General features: G+C 64.9%; 1 protein-coding gene across 1 annotated transcript in view; it reads right to left on the reverse strand.

Annotated features, from left to right (window-relative positions):
• Positions 1–14,750, reverse strand: part of LOC137148322 (alpha-2-macroglobulin-like protein 1) — a 33,306-nt gene that overhangs the window by 1,684 nt on the left and 16,872 nt on the right. The window contains exons 11-33 of the mRNA XM_067540968.1: positions 14,556–14,619; positions 14,285–14,430; positions 13,714–13,863; positions 12,401–12,622; positions 10,857–10,977; positions 9,734–9,860; positions 8,669–8,894; positions 8,290–8,416; positions 7,896–8,017; positions 7,298–7,349; positions 6,645–6,719; positions 6,065–6,241; positions 5,509–5,590; positions 5,080–5,236; positions 4,632–4,706; positions 3,987–4,146; positions 3,046–3,263; positions 2,567–2,782; positions 2,322–2,446; positions 1,798–1,888; positions 1,292–1,360; positions 854–956; positions 159–200 (exon numbers count right to left, since the gene is read on the reverse strand). Of these exons, the coding sequence (XP_067397069.1) occupies positions 159–200; positions 854–956; positions 1,292–1,360; positions 1,798–1,888; positions 2,322–2,446; positions 2,567–2,782; positions 3,046–3,263; positions 3,987–4,146; positions 4,632–4,706; positions 5,080–5,236; positions 5,509–5,590; positions 6,065–6,241; positions 6,645–6,719; positions 7,298–7,349; positions 7,896–8,017; positions 8,290–8,416; positions 8,669–8,894; positions 9,734–9,860; positions 10,857–10,977; positions 12,401–12,622; positions 13,714–13,863; positions 14,285–14,430; positions 14,556–14,619 (2,947 nt within the window). The remainder of the gene's footprint in view (positions 1–158; positions 201–853; positions 957–1,291; positions 1,361–1,797; positions 1,889–2,321; positions 2,447–2,566; positions 2,783–3,045; positions 3,264–3,986; positions 4,147–4,631; positions 4,707–5,079; positions 5,237–5,508; positions 5,591–6,064; positions 6,242–6,644; positions 6,720–7,297; positions 7,350–7,895; positions 8,018–8,289; positions 8,417–8,668; positions 8,895–9,733; positions 9,861–10,856; positions 10,978–12,400; positions 12,623–13,713; positions 13,864–14,284; positions 14,431–14,555; positions 14,620–14,750) is intronic.

The following is a 14,750-nucleotide window of genomic DNA, read 5'->3' on the forward strand; positions in this document are numbered from 1 at the left end:
TCTTGTGCCCCAATTGACCCTTCCCCCCAGATGTCTCCCCACACATAGTCCTTGTGGGTTCCACGGTCCCACTTCTCCTCTGCCATCCACAACACACACAGACCTCTCCGCCCATAGCGTGTAGGGACTGCAGTGCGGTGTGGGTGCGTCGCACCTACCTGAGCTGCAGGGGGCGCTGTACTCAGCCTCCGTGTGCTCACCTGTGATAACAAGGGATGTAAGGAATGGAAAGACCCAGTGGGGGGCTGAGAGCCCCTCCCCCCAATCCCGCACAGGCAGAGTCTCTTACTGCAGCCCCAGGGGATCCCTCCTGTAGCTCTGACCCCCTAGGCGGGGTTGGGGGGTAGCCCCCAGCTGCCGGAGTGGGACTGCGAACTCTCTCCCATCCCCTGGAGCTGGATCGCAGGTAAATGTGTGGGGTGCTGGAGGGGCAGGACACACCTGCTCTAGCCGTTCCGGCTGGGAGAGCCCAAGTGACATCAGCTGCACCGTCCCACTCGCCCGACGGGCACAGGCTGCCGTGTCCCTCCCAGTGAGCACATCCCACCCACAGATCAAACCCGGCCACGCTCAGACCTGGGCGGGATTTCTGGAAATGAGGCACTTGGAAGTAGGGGAGATTTCAGTGACTCCACGGCCTGAGTGTGACACGGAGCCCACGAGAGACGCTGTATGCAGGTGGCGCCAGGGCAGGGCACGGCCACCCAGGCTCTGAGTGCGCCATAGAGCCACGAAGGCAGCTGTACCACAGGCACTATCAGGGCAGGATCGTCCTCCTTAGACACTGACTGTGCCATGGAGCCCACAGGAGCGGCTGGAGCAGAGGCGGAGGCAGAGGCAGGGCAGGACTCACCCGTCTCATAGTAATCGTACAGCCTCACGCTGGCTGCTCTGAGATTCTTCACCGGGAAATCCTGCTTCAGGGAGAAGGTGAAACTCGCCGCCTCCTTCGTCAGCTACCGAGAGAGCGACACAGTGAGCGCCAGGGCTGAAGGTGTGCGTGGGCAGCTAGAACCCCTCCTCCCGCGTCTGGGACTGGCCCAGCCCTCTCCCCTCTGCCCCTGAGGCCTAGAGCAGGCTGAAAATGCTCCCCCCATCCCTGTTCTACCTACCCTTGAAACGTGACCCCCTTCCTCACACGCAGGGCCCAGCTCCAGCCTCCCCACCCCTGAGCTCCCCATCGCTCTGTTCAGGCCCTCCCTGGGGTTTGGCTGAGTCTGGTCCCATCTCCCCATCCTTTGATGTCTGCGCTCACACCGGGCCCCCAGAGCCCCCAGCCGCCCGCACGCACCTGGTCCAGATACAGCGTCACCTGGTCGTTCTGCACCTCCAGCTTCTTCACCAAACGCTGCTTCTCCAGCTAGGGGTAGGGAGAGGAAACAGCTGAGCCTGGGACTGTGGGGCTGGGGCCAGAGTCACTGCTCTGCTGGGGGCTGGGACATGGGGCGCCAAACGCCCCCCGTGGCCAAGGGGACTGGCTGCCACCCCCACGTCACTCACACCTGATCATGGGGTGTCCCCAGTCTTGGGGCCCGACTGTAGACACAGACGTGGGGGAGCGAAGCAGGGGCCCGACCTGCTCAGTGACGTGATGGGGACCAAGGGCTGCCCAGTGCCCTGCTGCAGCGCTAGGGGTGCTGTGCTGTGCTCAGGGGGCAGGCTTTGTAGGATGCTCCCCCCGGGGCTCAGAGCTGCAATCGGTGTTTTCCTGGGCTCTGGGCTCTCCCCCAGTGGATCAGGGCCCTGGTTTCATGCTGTTTGACTGACCCGGCCTGTTCTCCTCCCTGGGAAGCTCACCTGCCGCAGGGAGCCCTTGTCGGGGCTGTAGCCGGACGGCAGCTTGGCCTCGATGATGGCCATGTTGGTGGCTGAGCGCTGCCCGCTGTACCTGCAACAGGAGCCATGCGCTCTGCTCAGGGATTGCCCTGGACACAGAGCCCAGGGAAGTTGGTGGGGAAAGGGAGCCCTCCCGTCTCCTCGGCCCTGCAGGCGTCTCTGATGCCCTCTGCCTGCTCTGGGCTGTGACCCCCGCTAGCCCCGACCAGCCCTGAGCTCCCCAGACAAGGGGCACCGGCCCCGGAGCTCCTTGGGAGCGACTGTCTGTTCTAGATCAGCCCCAGGACCAGCCCCTTAGTGCCTGGCGCATTTCAAGGGGCCCCTGCCTCTGCCCCGAGCCCTGCGTGTGGATGGCTCCCCCAGCGATTCCTGCCCAGCCCCGGCTCTGCAGTGGGGCATCCCTGCCTGGCCATTCCCCCACTCCCTGCGGCCTGTCCCTGCCCCGGGCTCTCAAACCCAGCTGGGCTGGGCTCTAGGGCTCGTACCGGGCGTGCAGGGCGAGGCTGAAGCGGGATGTGGCGTTCTCGGTGCACTCCTTCGGCTCCGTCTCCACCCGCAGGTCGAAGGTCGCGGGGCTCTTTGGGGGCGGCACGTTGTAGCGCAGAGTCAGCTGGGAGAAGAGCAAGAGGGTTGGGGCAGAGCCAGGTGCCGTGGGCCCCCACCGTGGGGCAGTCGACGGGCACAGACAGCCAGCGCTGGCCTGCTGGTCCCCAGGGGCCCCTGCACTCACCTGCACAAAGACACAGCCCTCGCCGCTGGCCCGCACCGTGTACCGCCCGGGGATCTCCTGCAGGGCCGCTCGCTGCAGCACCAGCCGGTTGGCGTTCTCCACGTGGAATTCCTGCCGGGCCCCGGCCTGGGAGCTCACTGTCACCGACACAGCCCCGCTCGCCCTGTACGTCAGGGCCGCGTATTTGGCCAGGGCCTGCAGGGCCACCACCGTGTCCTGGGGAAGGAGGGTCACCGAGCTGCTGTCACGCTCTGGGGACAGGAGCCCGGCTCAGTCTCACTGCAGCAGGATCGGGACCCGCAGGGGCGCTGACACCGGGCCCAGGCTCCCAGCCCCTAGGGCAGGGGGCTCTGCACCCAGGACCCCTCGCCCAGGAAGGGACCCAGCTCAGCTGCACAGATGCAGACCCCAGGGGGCTCCTGGCCCCTTCCTCCCCCAGAGACCCCAGCACTGGCTTTGCCCCGAGGCGGGGGCGTTACCTGCGTGGAGGCGAAGCCCCCGTAGGGGTTCTGCTGCTTGCTGAGCCAGCGGACGATCTGGGCGGCAGTCGCCATATCGGCAGCAGACACGCTGGGCAGGGACAGATAGGCCAGGAGCACGTAAGCCGTCATCTCCACCTCGGCCGACGGGGCCTGGTTCCAGTAGGGCTCGGTGCTGGGCAGGGCCTTCACCTTCCGCTGCCAGTGGAGCTGTCCCCCTAGGAGAGGGGCCGATGGAAGGGCAGCCCCACGGCTGCAGTTACAACACCATGGGTCACGTGTCTGCTTTCCAAAGGGGCCCCAGGGGCTTCCCAGGCCAGAGGGACTCCTGCTCCCCACTGAATGCAGCCACCTCTGGGGTAGACACGGCAGCTGATTCTCAGCGCACAGGAGGTCTACACAAGTGTAACACGACGCCCCCAGCTGGGATGTCCCCCACCCAGGATGGGGGCTGGGATCCTGCAGCATCTCCCCAGGGCTCGGTTACGGCCCATTCCCCTTGGGAGCTGCCTACGCGACGCCCTGCCCCGCGGGCTCTGAGCGCAACAGACCCGCCTCAGTCATGGCCACGGGCTCTTTAGCAGCTGGGTTGGGACATGGGGCTTTGCCCCTCTCGTTCTCAGCTCCCATCCCCCCAGGCTGGCAGCGACCCAGCCTCGGCCCCTTTGCCCCATGCACTGGGCCCTGGGAAATGGCGGGACGATCTCACTCCAGGTCTGAGGGGGTGAGTGTCCCCACGACAGCCCAGCGCGTCGGCCCCTCGCTGGCGCCCTCAGCAGAGACCACGGACTGACTGGGCCACGGGGACCCAGCTGCCCTGCCAGCCTGAGGAGTCCCCCGGGGCAGGGGGCAACCGGGTGGGCAGGTCGTGGGCAGCTAGGCCTGGCCTGTGTCTGGAGGCCGTCAGGCTGGAGAGCACGAGAGCGAGGCGCTGCCGGTACCGGCGCTGACGCTGTGCTGGGCCAGGCTCTGCAGACGGGCGCTCCGCAGCTCGGCGCTGCCCGCCAGCCCGAAGGCGTAGGCCAGCAGCGCCTGCGTGTAGAGGTCGCTGGTGTTCGAGGACTCCCGCAGGCACTGCAGGGCCCGGCTCACCATGGGCTCCTGGGACAGGGAGACACCGAACAGACGCCCCGTCAGGCTGAGACGGTCAGAGGGGACCCCCCGCGCCCGGAGCCTGTGTGTCCCCCCCGGCAACCACCCAGTGGGGTCCTAACAACCCCCCACCTGTCAGCCGTCACCTCCCCACGACCATCCTGCTCTGCCGCTACCCAACCCCTGCGCCCCACAAGCCTCACCCAGATCCCCCCGAGCGCTAGACACCAAAACAGCCCAGACCCTCCACAAGCTGCTGAATTGTTCTCCTACCCCAACCCCACCGCGACTCCCCACATCATCCTGACCCCCATCTTGTTACCAACCCCCACACTGACCCCACAACATCACCTCTCCCCTCTCCCCAGTGCCACCCCCTCAACACTGCCCCCAACGTTGCTCTGACCCCCTCTGGGTACCCCCCCAATCTGCCGAACCCCAGCTCCCCTCCCAGCTCCCGGCCCCTCCGCTGGGAACACAGGGCTTGGCCTCACCGTGAGCGGCCGCCCCAGCTCCAGAAGCGCCGCCGTGATGTAAGCCGAGAGAGAGAGCTCCCCCACCACGCCGCCCTGAGGGGAGAGACACCGAGAGCCGGCTCAGCCGTGCCGTGCACCGCACTGCTAGACGGGCCACTGGCCAGGACAGGCCCATTGGGCCACAGCACTCGGCCTGCTGCACTTGGTCCCATCTGCTGCTGGGTCCTGTCAGGCCCATGTCGGTCCCAAGCAGCTGTCCCCAGTTCTGGCAGTCAGGACGGCCACAACTTCCTTCCCTGCAAAAAGCAGCTGATCCAGTCGTCCCGGCCATTCAGCCCTTGTTAAAAACCAAGGGAATCCCCCACACCTGAACTGCAGCAGCCTCCTGCCATGGGGACCCTTCTCCCCCTTCCTCAGCATGTCCCCTCCTTCCCCACCCCATCAGCCCGTCCCCCCAGCCCCCCACCTGCAGGGCGTTGTTCAACAGCTTCCCCACGCTCTGGAAGCAGCCGCTCTCCAGCTGGTGACGCTGCAGCCACTGGAGGGCGTCCTCTAGGTGCTTCTCGTCGATGAAGATGAAGGGTCTGGCCTGGCCAAAGGACTTGAGGACGAAGGCCGTCAGCCTGAGCGGGGAGAGACCCGTTAGAGGGACACTCTGCTGTAGATGCTGGGGGTCGGATGGGGTGCAGGGGGCCTGGCTGGGGTCAGCATTGTGGGGGATGAGCAGCGCTATCAGGGCAACCAGGACGGGAACGGGGGGATTTGGGGTGTGCTACATGGGGCAGAGCTGTGTGGGAAACAGGACTGGGGTAGCAGAGGGGCTGGGGTCAGGCTGCAGCCCACGTAGCTCTGCCCGCCCAGAGCCCTGACTCGCCCGCGCCGTGCAGCCCCTCACCAGGTGTTGCCCGAGGCGTCGCTCTTCCCAAAGGCGCTGTAAGAGCCGTCGTCGCGCTTATAGAGCAGCTGGCGCTGGTACCCTGCGGGGAGGGAGAGAGACAGCGAGTCCTGGATCCGCTCAGCCGTGGGGCTAGTATCCATCCCCAGCCTGTGTCCCGTGGGTCCCCCTAGCCTCCCCCCCCATGACACTGAGACTCAGAGATTGCAGGGGATGGTCTGAATGGGCGGATGGAGTTAAGGCTGAACAGAGCCCTGATTCCCCAAACCCTGCAGCACCCCCGACCTGGGGCTGGATCCCAACTGGCGCCTCCTATAGGGGAAGGTCCCGTCTGTAATTGCCTGAAGTCCTGAGTCAAACAGTCCTCATGACCTGGGCCTCGGCTGGAACTGATGCCCCAGAGAGAACAGGGAAACGATCCCATTCCCTGACCCCCAGAGCCAGCCAGCGCCCTCATCTGGGGCTGGATTGGAACCCGTGCCCCAGAGGTGGCATGGACAGGGCGGTCGCAGGTCCCCGGCCATGCCCTGGGGCCATGGGGCGGGAGGACACTCACCGCTCTGGAGGAATCCCTGGGCCTTGTCTCTGATCTCTGGGCTCAGCTGCCCGCTCTTCTCCAGGTACTGCTGGATGTAGATGTTGGGAGCGAACCGGACCATGTTCTGCTCTCCGCAGCCGTAGGGCATGGCCAGCAGGCGGTCTATGTTCTGCAGAGCCGTGCCCATCATGTCTCCTGGCACCAAGGGAGTCGGGGGAGCAGAGAATGACCAGGCTGCACAGCAGCTGCCCGGTCCCCAACACCACGTCCCTGGAGCCCAGGCACTCGGGGGCCCAGCGCCCCCAGTTCATACCAGGCCTGGTGGGTTTACATGGATACACGCTGATGAATAGGCCATGACACCAATGCCCTGGCACATGACATCACCGCGTGAGTCTATGGCCCCTCGCTGGGGCAGCACGAGGCCCTGGAGCACAGACTGCAGGGACCAGTCCTGCCCCGGCCCCAGGGACCCACTAGACCTCACTGGTCCTTTCCATCCGCGATGCTCCGGCCTCTGTGATCAGAGCGCTGTGCCCAGACGGGCTGGCCGAAGGGCTCCGTGCCCTGGCAGGGATGAGGCAGGGGAATTCCTTACCCAGCACAGTCACGTGCGCGCGCTCGGACCCCGCCAGGACGTTCGCAGGCAGCTGCAAGGAGATTTCTTCGGAGGCTGTGTAACCCGAAGGCAAAGACACAACGTTACAGGCCTGTCGGGAACCAGCCCCTGCCTCCAGCCAGTCAGATCCCTCCGTTCCTGACCCTTCGGGGCTCCCTCGCCCCGTCACAGCCCCTCTCTCAATCCCAAGCTCCCCCGCCGTGGCACAGACGTCTCTTTGTGGCCGAGGGCCGGGGGTATCAGCGCAGGGTCCTGCCTGCAGGACTCGGTCCCTCCCCAGGCCCCATAGGGCCGGTGTGACGAGCTCTGCAGGGAGCATCATACACACGGGGGGGGGGAGGGTTGCAGGGAAGAGGAGCTGGTACAGCAGGGTCCCTGAGCAAGTCGGGAGCAGGAGCCGGCCGTGCTCGAGCCATTGGCCTATGGCCGACGTTCGCTGTCTGCCCACGAGGGGCGCCCATTCCCTGGGCAGCTGGTCCTGGCCCTGTCACAGGCAGGACACTGGCCTGGACGGTCCCTGGTCCGGTCCAGTCCAGCCTGGCGGCTTCTGTGCCCCTAGCTGGGACGGCCAGCGCCGAGATACGGCTCATCCTCTGACCCCACTGAGCCCCGGACAGGCGCTGGGATCCTACCTTCCTGGCAGAGCAGGGAGCTGTGCGACTTCTCCTCCAGGATCCCCCCCGGCTGTCGGGAAGGAGCATCAGACAGAAGGTCAGGAGCATGAACCGCGCACGTCACAGCCTGACAGGGCCTGCTAGGGCAGCCAGTGCCCCCAGCCCCCAGCCAGGGCAGGATCATCCCCTACAGCCCATGCTGGGGGCTCGGGCACATCCCGCTCTCAGCGCCCAGCGATGGGGCTCCCCCTTCCCCGCAGAGACTGTTCTCAGCCCAGCAGATCTCGCAGCTTCCTCCTCTGCACCACGGAGCTTCCCTCTGCTCGTTCCCCCGCCCCCTCGAACCGCTCCTGTGTCACTCCCGGCCGCCCCCCTGGGGTAACACCCGTCTCAGTCTGCCCCAGAGCTCTCCTGCCTTCCCCCTCATCTCGCTGTGGCGAGGCCGCATGTCGGGGCAGTGCAGGTCGGGGTCAGGGACGCGGACGGCGCGGGGCTGGGGGATTATTTTCTGTGGCAGGTCACAAGAATCATCATCTCTGCCTCCAGCCAGTGGGGGTGAGACCCGGGCACCCGATCTCCCTCCGCTCTGCCCAGATGGTGCCGACCAGACACTGACCTGGACCAGCAGGGGCTTTATCACGGTGTCCACTCGCCCCTGGGCCGGCACCACGGCCAGCTCGTTGCCACACAGCTCCTCGGTGCGCAGAGCCTCGGTGCTGACGGTGACGTTCACCTCCCCTGCGGAGCAAGGCAGGAGACGCCCCCTTAGACAGCCCCAGCACCCCTCCCCGCGGCAGAGAGACCCCGGGTAGGATACAGGACGGGAAGGGGGAGGAGAGAGAGAAAAGGGGAGAACAGAGAGAGAAGGGGGGGGGGGGGTTGATGGAGGGAACAGTGACTGTGTGAAATGACAAGTGTGGGGTAAGGGGATTCCCTGCTGGGGTGTCCTTCCCCCCACCAGCCCTTCCCTTCCCCCCACTCCTCCCAGCACCGGCCCCAGCGCCCCTTACCCAGGCTGCTCGCCGTCACCTCCCACTGGAAGGTTTTCCCTTCGTCTGCACAGAGGCAGCTGGTGTAAGCGCCGTCCTCGCCCGCCTGCACCTGGAACTGCGCAGACTCCGCCAGTGTCACCTGCACCTGTGGTACCCAACACGAGAGCCCCTTAGGGCTGGGTGACGTGCTCACACGTCCCAGCTCCAGGCCGAGACGTGCCCCTCTGGAGCTCAAGCCCTGCTCACCGCGATGTGCTGAGCCCAGTGGTCACGGGGTCACTGTGGAGCATCCGGGTCACATCCAGGGACTGCCGGGGCCACTCGTCGGCCCGAGCCACGGCCCAGCCCCCAGCCCCAGGTCACCCGCCCCAGCAGCTCAGCCCCGGGCGCCGCTCACCTTGATGGACTGCTGCAGGTAGTTGAAGACGGTGGCCTTTAGGGTGAAGGTCTCTCCCCGGACCACGGAGTACGGCAATGCCAGCTCCACAAAGAAGGGTTTGAAGGCCGTGACGGTGGTCGTGGGGGAGAGCCCAACGCCTACCTCTGCCGTGCAGAACATCCCGGCTTTCCACTCCGTGATGGTGTCGGGCAGCGAAACTGGGATGTCCTCGGAGCCCCCCTCGCTGGGCGGGACGGACACAAACAGAGCGTCAGACACACGGCCGCCCTGTGGGAAGCGCCCACGAGCACAGCCATCAGAGACGACCCTGCCCGACCCTCCTCTGGGCTGGGGCCCTGGGGCCGCTTGCACATAACAGGCCAGTCCCAGACATCAGGGGAAGAGGTGTCGGTGCCCCCATCTCGTCCCCTCCACCGCCCTACGCCAGCTAGCGCAGGATCCTTCCCTGCCCCAGGTTCTCCGGGCTGAGTTCAATGTCCCACGCAATGGGGACCCCCCCTTCCATAGCCGGACACGTCTCCCTGTTAGGATGTTATTGCTGGGAGACAGCCTCAATCTCCCCTGCTCGGGATCCCCCGCCCCTCCAACTTACACCCCATGTCCATCCTCAATGCCCCCCTTCCCTGGGTTCAGACCCCTCCAAGTTCAAGCGCCGCAGCTCCCAGGCACTGCGTGGGAATGAAAACAGCACGAAGGGCAGCACATTGGGACACTAAACGCCCCTGCCGACCCGGACGGGATCCAGGGAATGGCTGTGGCGGGGCTGGGGCGAAACCTGCTCTGCTGCCCAGACACAGGGTCACGGGGCTCCCCGGGTTCCCAGCCCTCTCCCCCCTCTGCGGGTTTGTCACATCTGTAAAGAGATGAATCCCACGGCCCAGGGGCTTTTTATTCCCTGCTGCTGTGCTGGGTTCCTCTCCGCTGGCAGCAGGGTGCAGGACCCAGCCACACAGGGGCAGCCAGCCCTGCCCAGCAAGTGCGCCACGGCTGGGAGCTGCTGCCTCAGGGGGTCTGGCCTGGAGTCCGCTCCGTAGGGAAGGTTTGTGACAGCTCCTCACTCACCCCACAGGGACCAGGTCCCACAGCCAGGTCTCTGGGAAGTACGCACGTGGCGCTGGCGCCTCCGCGATGCTGGGTTCTGGCACTGGGAGGGCATTGCTGAATGCGACCCCTCCTGCAACACCAATACCTATAGGATTTATTAAGGATCATGAGTGATAAAGATACAAAGGGGGTTGAGGGAAGCTCACATTGGGGCACATCGAAGCAAGGACGCACGTGTGTTTGCAACCGTCTAGATTGTTTCATTTCACATTTCAGGGAATGGACGTGGGAACTGGGAGCTCTGAGAACTAACTCGTGCCCATGCATGACCTGAGCGGGGAGCAGCCAGTGGCAGGGCTGGAGTTTGGGGGGTCAGGCTGGGGGTGTCCTAGGGGCAGCACACACCAGTGGGCTCAGCATGTGGGTGGGAGCCAGGGACACCTGCGCTCAGTCCCACCGTTGCCCCTGAGCAGCGTCAATCCTACGCTGCACTCCCAGAGCCCGTCACACACAGACGCTGGCCAGGCAGGTAGAATCATTAGCCACACTCAGCAGCTGGCAAATGGGAGCCAAGCGCGGCTCAGGGCATTTCTACTGCAACCACCAACCACGAGAGGGCATTGCAGGGCCCATGTGATCGCCTCCATGACCAGCCAGCCTGACTCACATCCCAGGGCAGCGCGTGGGGCTGGCGCTAGAAACGCCGTCATTGTCCGAGTGAAGCGAGTGTGTCTGGGCTGGAGTTGCCGAGAGACAGACAGGGATCCTGGCGATGCCACTGTCACCCCCACGTGGCGCAGTGTGATTAGAATGGGCATCGGCGTGGTGCCCGCAGGAGGCTGGGCTCCATTTCCCCGACAGGCAGGTGCAGGCCCAGGCTCAAGGAGCCGCCAGTGGAAGGGGAGGAGCAGAGCTGAATGGGAAGGGTCAGATGATCACGTCTGCCCAGCTCCCGCTGATAACAACGGCCAAACCCCCCATCCCTGCCCCACTGAGAACAATGGAACTGCCAAGGGTAGAGTCAGAGCCGGGATCCGAACGCAGGACCCAGGCCTGGCCCACGAGCCCCTGGGGCCGTCTCCTCTGAGAGGGCGTTTGGAATTGCTGATCAAGAGGGATGGAAGCTCCTGGCCCCACTGACCTGGTGCGGCCAATGCGGGACCTGGCAGACCAGCCATGGGTATTAAACCACGGTGGGAAAAATCTCTGTGTTCACAGGGCCCCCTGGTGTTGGCGTTGGTGAGAATTTTCAAAGCCGCATCCTGGGAGAGAAGGAAGATGAGGAAAAAGTGTGAGGAGCAGGAAAAGCACCGGAGGCGGCGCGATGCCCTTTGTCAGTGTCCATTGAAACGCTAAATGCTCACACAGCAACAGAGCGATACAGGAGCAGAATTCACTGAGACGATGGCCGTGCCCAGCACCCTACAACTGGCTTAGCAAAGGGGGAGGGTCTGTATTTTATACATGGGGAAACTGAGGCATGGGGTCACAGAGGTCAGAGATGGTAAAGAGCCATCGGCTCCTCTCTCCACCCTCTCGTCCCGCTGGGCTGGGGCAGGACTGTCCCTTACACCACTTCTTCCCAGGGTTTTGGCTTTACCACTAAAAAGTCCCAAGCATGGGACCTCCTTCAGAGACGATTCCAGCCTCTCACATCTCCCGGTCGGGAAGTTATCCCGTGACATTTCCCCGTGGCTGGATCCCATTGCTCCTCGCTGTGTCCCATGACGGGCCATGTGGGCCAGAGGCTGGGACACTGGGCTGGAGTCAGGACACCTGGTTTCTGTTCCTCCCTTCAGCACTGACCTGCTGGGTGATCCTGGGCCGGTCCCATCTCCCCTCTTCCGCCCCCTCCCTTTGTCTGCTCAGACTGGGAGCTCTTGGGGGCAGGGGCCGTCTCTTACTCCGTGTGTTAAATGCCCCCAAACGCCCTTAGCACAGACTGAAGGTCGCCCAGCGGTGCCCTGTGCCCTGCCAGGCTGAGGAGCGCACCCAGCCCTGAACTGCTGAGCACCAGGCAATGAAGAGTTAAGGTTCGTGCCACGCCCAGCACGGCCTCAGCCCTGCCCAGGACCCGGCCCTGCCCGCTGGGAAGGAGCCCGGAGCTCGCGCCATGGGAAGTGGACGTGAAGAATGACTAGGAGAAGGTGCCTTGGGTGTGTGACGCGGTTTGGGAGAGTCAGAGCCAGAGCTGGAGCCCCCAGTGTGGGCAAGAAGCAGGATAAGAGCCGGGTGAGTGTGTAACCCCGTTTTGTGAGGGGGGCTCGATCTTGGGACGCCCCTGCTCACATGACCCCACTCATGGCCCTCTGACCCGGCCCTGCACTGCCGTGAGGCAGAGACAATTTCAGGACAATCCCAGTCAGCCTGTGCAGTTCAGAGCGCTGCGAATCCTGCGCTCGTACACCTCCGCTGCCAGCCCCGCCTGTAACATCCCTGTGCCCGGGAGTGGGGGGGGGCGGGGCACCCCTGCTCTCCGGATACGCCAGGGGATCTGTCTGCAGGTGGCTGGTGAGGTGTATTCCAGTTCTGAATTTGCTAGGAGCGTCCCTGGGGACCATTAGAGCCGGCTGGAGTGTTAGGCTGGGATGTCGCCCCTGGGTGCCAGCAGCCCTGGGTGCATCGGAGCCATTTTAGTCCTTGCAGGGTACAAAGGGGCATGAGACATGGCCAGGGGTGACCTACCTTAAACAGGCTGAAGGGGTAAGGCTCCAGGGGAGTCCAGCTGCTAGTCCACCTGCGCTGCCTCCAGAAAGGGCTGATAGGGGCAATAGGCAGGGAGGGAATTGGACCTGGTGGAGCTGCCAGATATGGTGGCCAAGGCACATGTGAACAGTGACGTGAATCAGGGTCTCGAGCCGCGGTGGGATAGTCTCCTTGCGGAAAATGGGGGAGCACGTCATAGACCTAAAGGTAACAACAGCCAACGTCAGCCACGAAACTGAGACACGAGCTACCCTAGGGCCAACTGCTGCCCCTCCCCTCACTAACGCATCACCCCACAACCCTCCCCTATCGCCCCAGCCTGGACACCTCCCCCCACCTGCCCAGTCCCCGCCCCCTGCATCTACCCTCGCACCTGCCTCCACCCAAGCCTCAGCACCCATCCCCATCCCCCACGTGGGCACCTGAAACCCTCAGAGCCCCTCCATGCCAGCTGGCAGAGGGCCTGCCATACTATAACTCACCTGAGGCCTGACTCGCTCACTACGCCCAACGCACTCTTGGCAGGGTTTGTAGCTAGAGGGTGTCGTGGAAGCGATCGTACCTGAGCTGGGGACACGCTGCCCCTGAAATCGCTGGGTGAGGTATGTTGGGGGGTGTGTAAAGAAGCAGGGATGTGAGCTGGAAGCATGTTCTTAGTGTGTGTTTAGGGGCCACGCTTGTGCCATGTCTGCCCTCGCCAAAGGCCTGGGGACCCCCCGGTGGGACTGGCTTGGTTACAGGTGAGCACAAGGACAGGCCATTTCCACACACGGCGAACAAAGGCAGCCAGCTGACAGGCGGCGCTGGGGCCACTTGAGTGAGCGCACCGGGGGTCGAATCTCCCCCACGAAGCCTTCCTGACTCTTGCAGCACAGAGAATAGAACGTAAAGAGGGAGCAAAAACACATCCTGGCTTTCCCTTGCTTAGGGGGCTGGGAACAGCGTCCTCGGAGCCCAGGAAAGTCAGAGCCTCTTGGCCTGAAGGGCAGAAGCTGCTGCTAACTTGTGAAGTAGAGACAGGTTCAGGCAAAGATAGAGCTCCCTGTTCCCAGCCAGAGCCGGGGGGACGACGACGGACGACACTGCAAGGGCTGATGGGAGAACAGGCAAGGCAAGCGGGGACCCCACAGAGCTCGGGGGTGTCAAGTGCCATGGGAGCAGCCCTGAGATCGGGGAGAGGTGGCCTGGAGGGCCCGACCCCCAGCGGCCCCGCGTCACCCCTGCCTGCGATGGGGGGACTCCTCGGGAGGGTGGGTTGGTCCGGGTGAGCGGCCAAGCTGCTCTGGACTCACCGTGTCCACGCTGAGCTCGGCCTCGGGCTTTATGAGCAGCACGCTCTGATCCACGGCGCGGACGGCGCACAGGGACCCGGGGGCAGCCTGCACCCGCAGCTGCAGCTCTGAGCCCGGCAGGGCCCGGTCCTGCGAGAAGGCCAGCTTCACCTGCGGGGGCACAGGGCGTCACGTGGGGGGAGACCCCAGGGGAGGAGGAGACAGTCCCGGGCAGGGCAGGGGCAGGGGCAGGGGCCCAGCTGTGGGCACCCAGGTCGCTCTGGCTCAGGCCCCGCTGGTGGGAGGGCTGGGGCTTTGGGAGTCGCTGCTGGGGGCTGGGGGGGGGGGGAGGTTGAGGCAGCCCAGGCTCATTCAGTGCCCCCGTGGGACGGCTCATGGGGCTGCAGTTGTTTCTAGACACGCCGGGCAGCGTGCATGGTGGGGGGAGATGGGGGTGCAACAACCCTGGTGCTGCTGTAAGGCCGGGGAAGGGAGGGGCCGAGGGCACCATCCATGCCCCTAGTCAGGGCTCCAGCTGTGGGGCAGGGAGCGATTCCCCCCCAGAGGCTCCTCTGCCCCGAGCCCGGCTCACCTTGTTTGGGAGGCACTTGGCCACGCGCAGCAGGGCGCTGTCGGCAGCCATCTCTCCGTTGGGCAGCACCGTGTAACCCAGCACCTTGGCAGAGGGCGCCAGGTCGGCGCCGACAGGCAGCTCCACAGAGAAGGAGCCCTTCAGCCCTAGGGAGCGTGGGAAACACACAGGGGACGTCAGGGCCAGCCGGCAGAGCCCCTCCCCCAGCCCGGCCCCTGCCCAGGGGCTCAATCCCCCCTCACCCCTGCACAGACCCTCCCCCGCCACCTACCAGCCCCCACTCTGAGGTCCAGCCCCTTCTGGAGGGTCCTGGCGATGGCTCCCTTGGCCACGACCTGTGGAGGAGGAGACGGAGTCACGGAGCTGACGCTCTCCGGGGCTGAGAAACGCACCGACGTGGGGATGGCCACGTAGGAGTCAGGGCAGGGCGCAGCCTCTCCCCGCATGCACTGAGCCCGCAGAGGTG

The sequence above is a fragment of the Emydura macquarii genome, unplaced genomic scaffold (assembly GCF_026122565.2).
Source record: "Emydura macquarii macquarii isolate MOO-44397 ecotype Brisbane River unplaced genomic scaffold, CSIRO-AGI_Emac_v2 contig_629, whole genome shotgun sequence".
NCBI lineage: Eukaryota > Metazoa > Chordata > Testudines > Chelidae > Emydura > Emydura macquarii.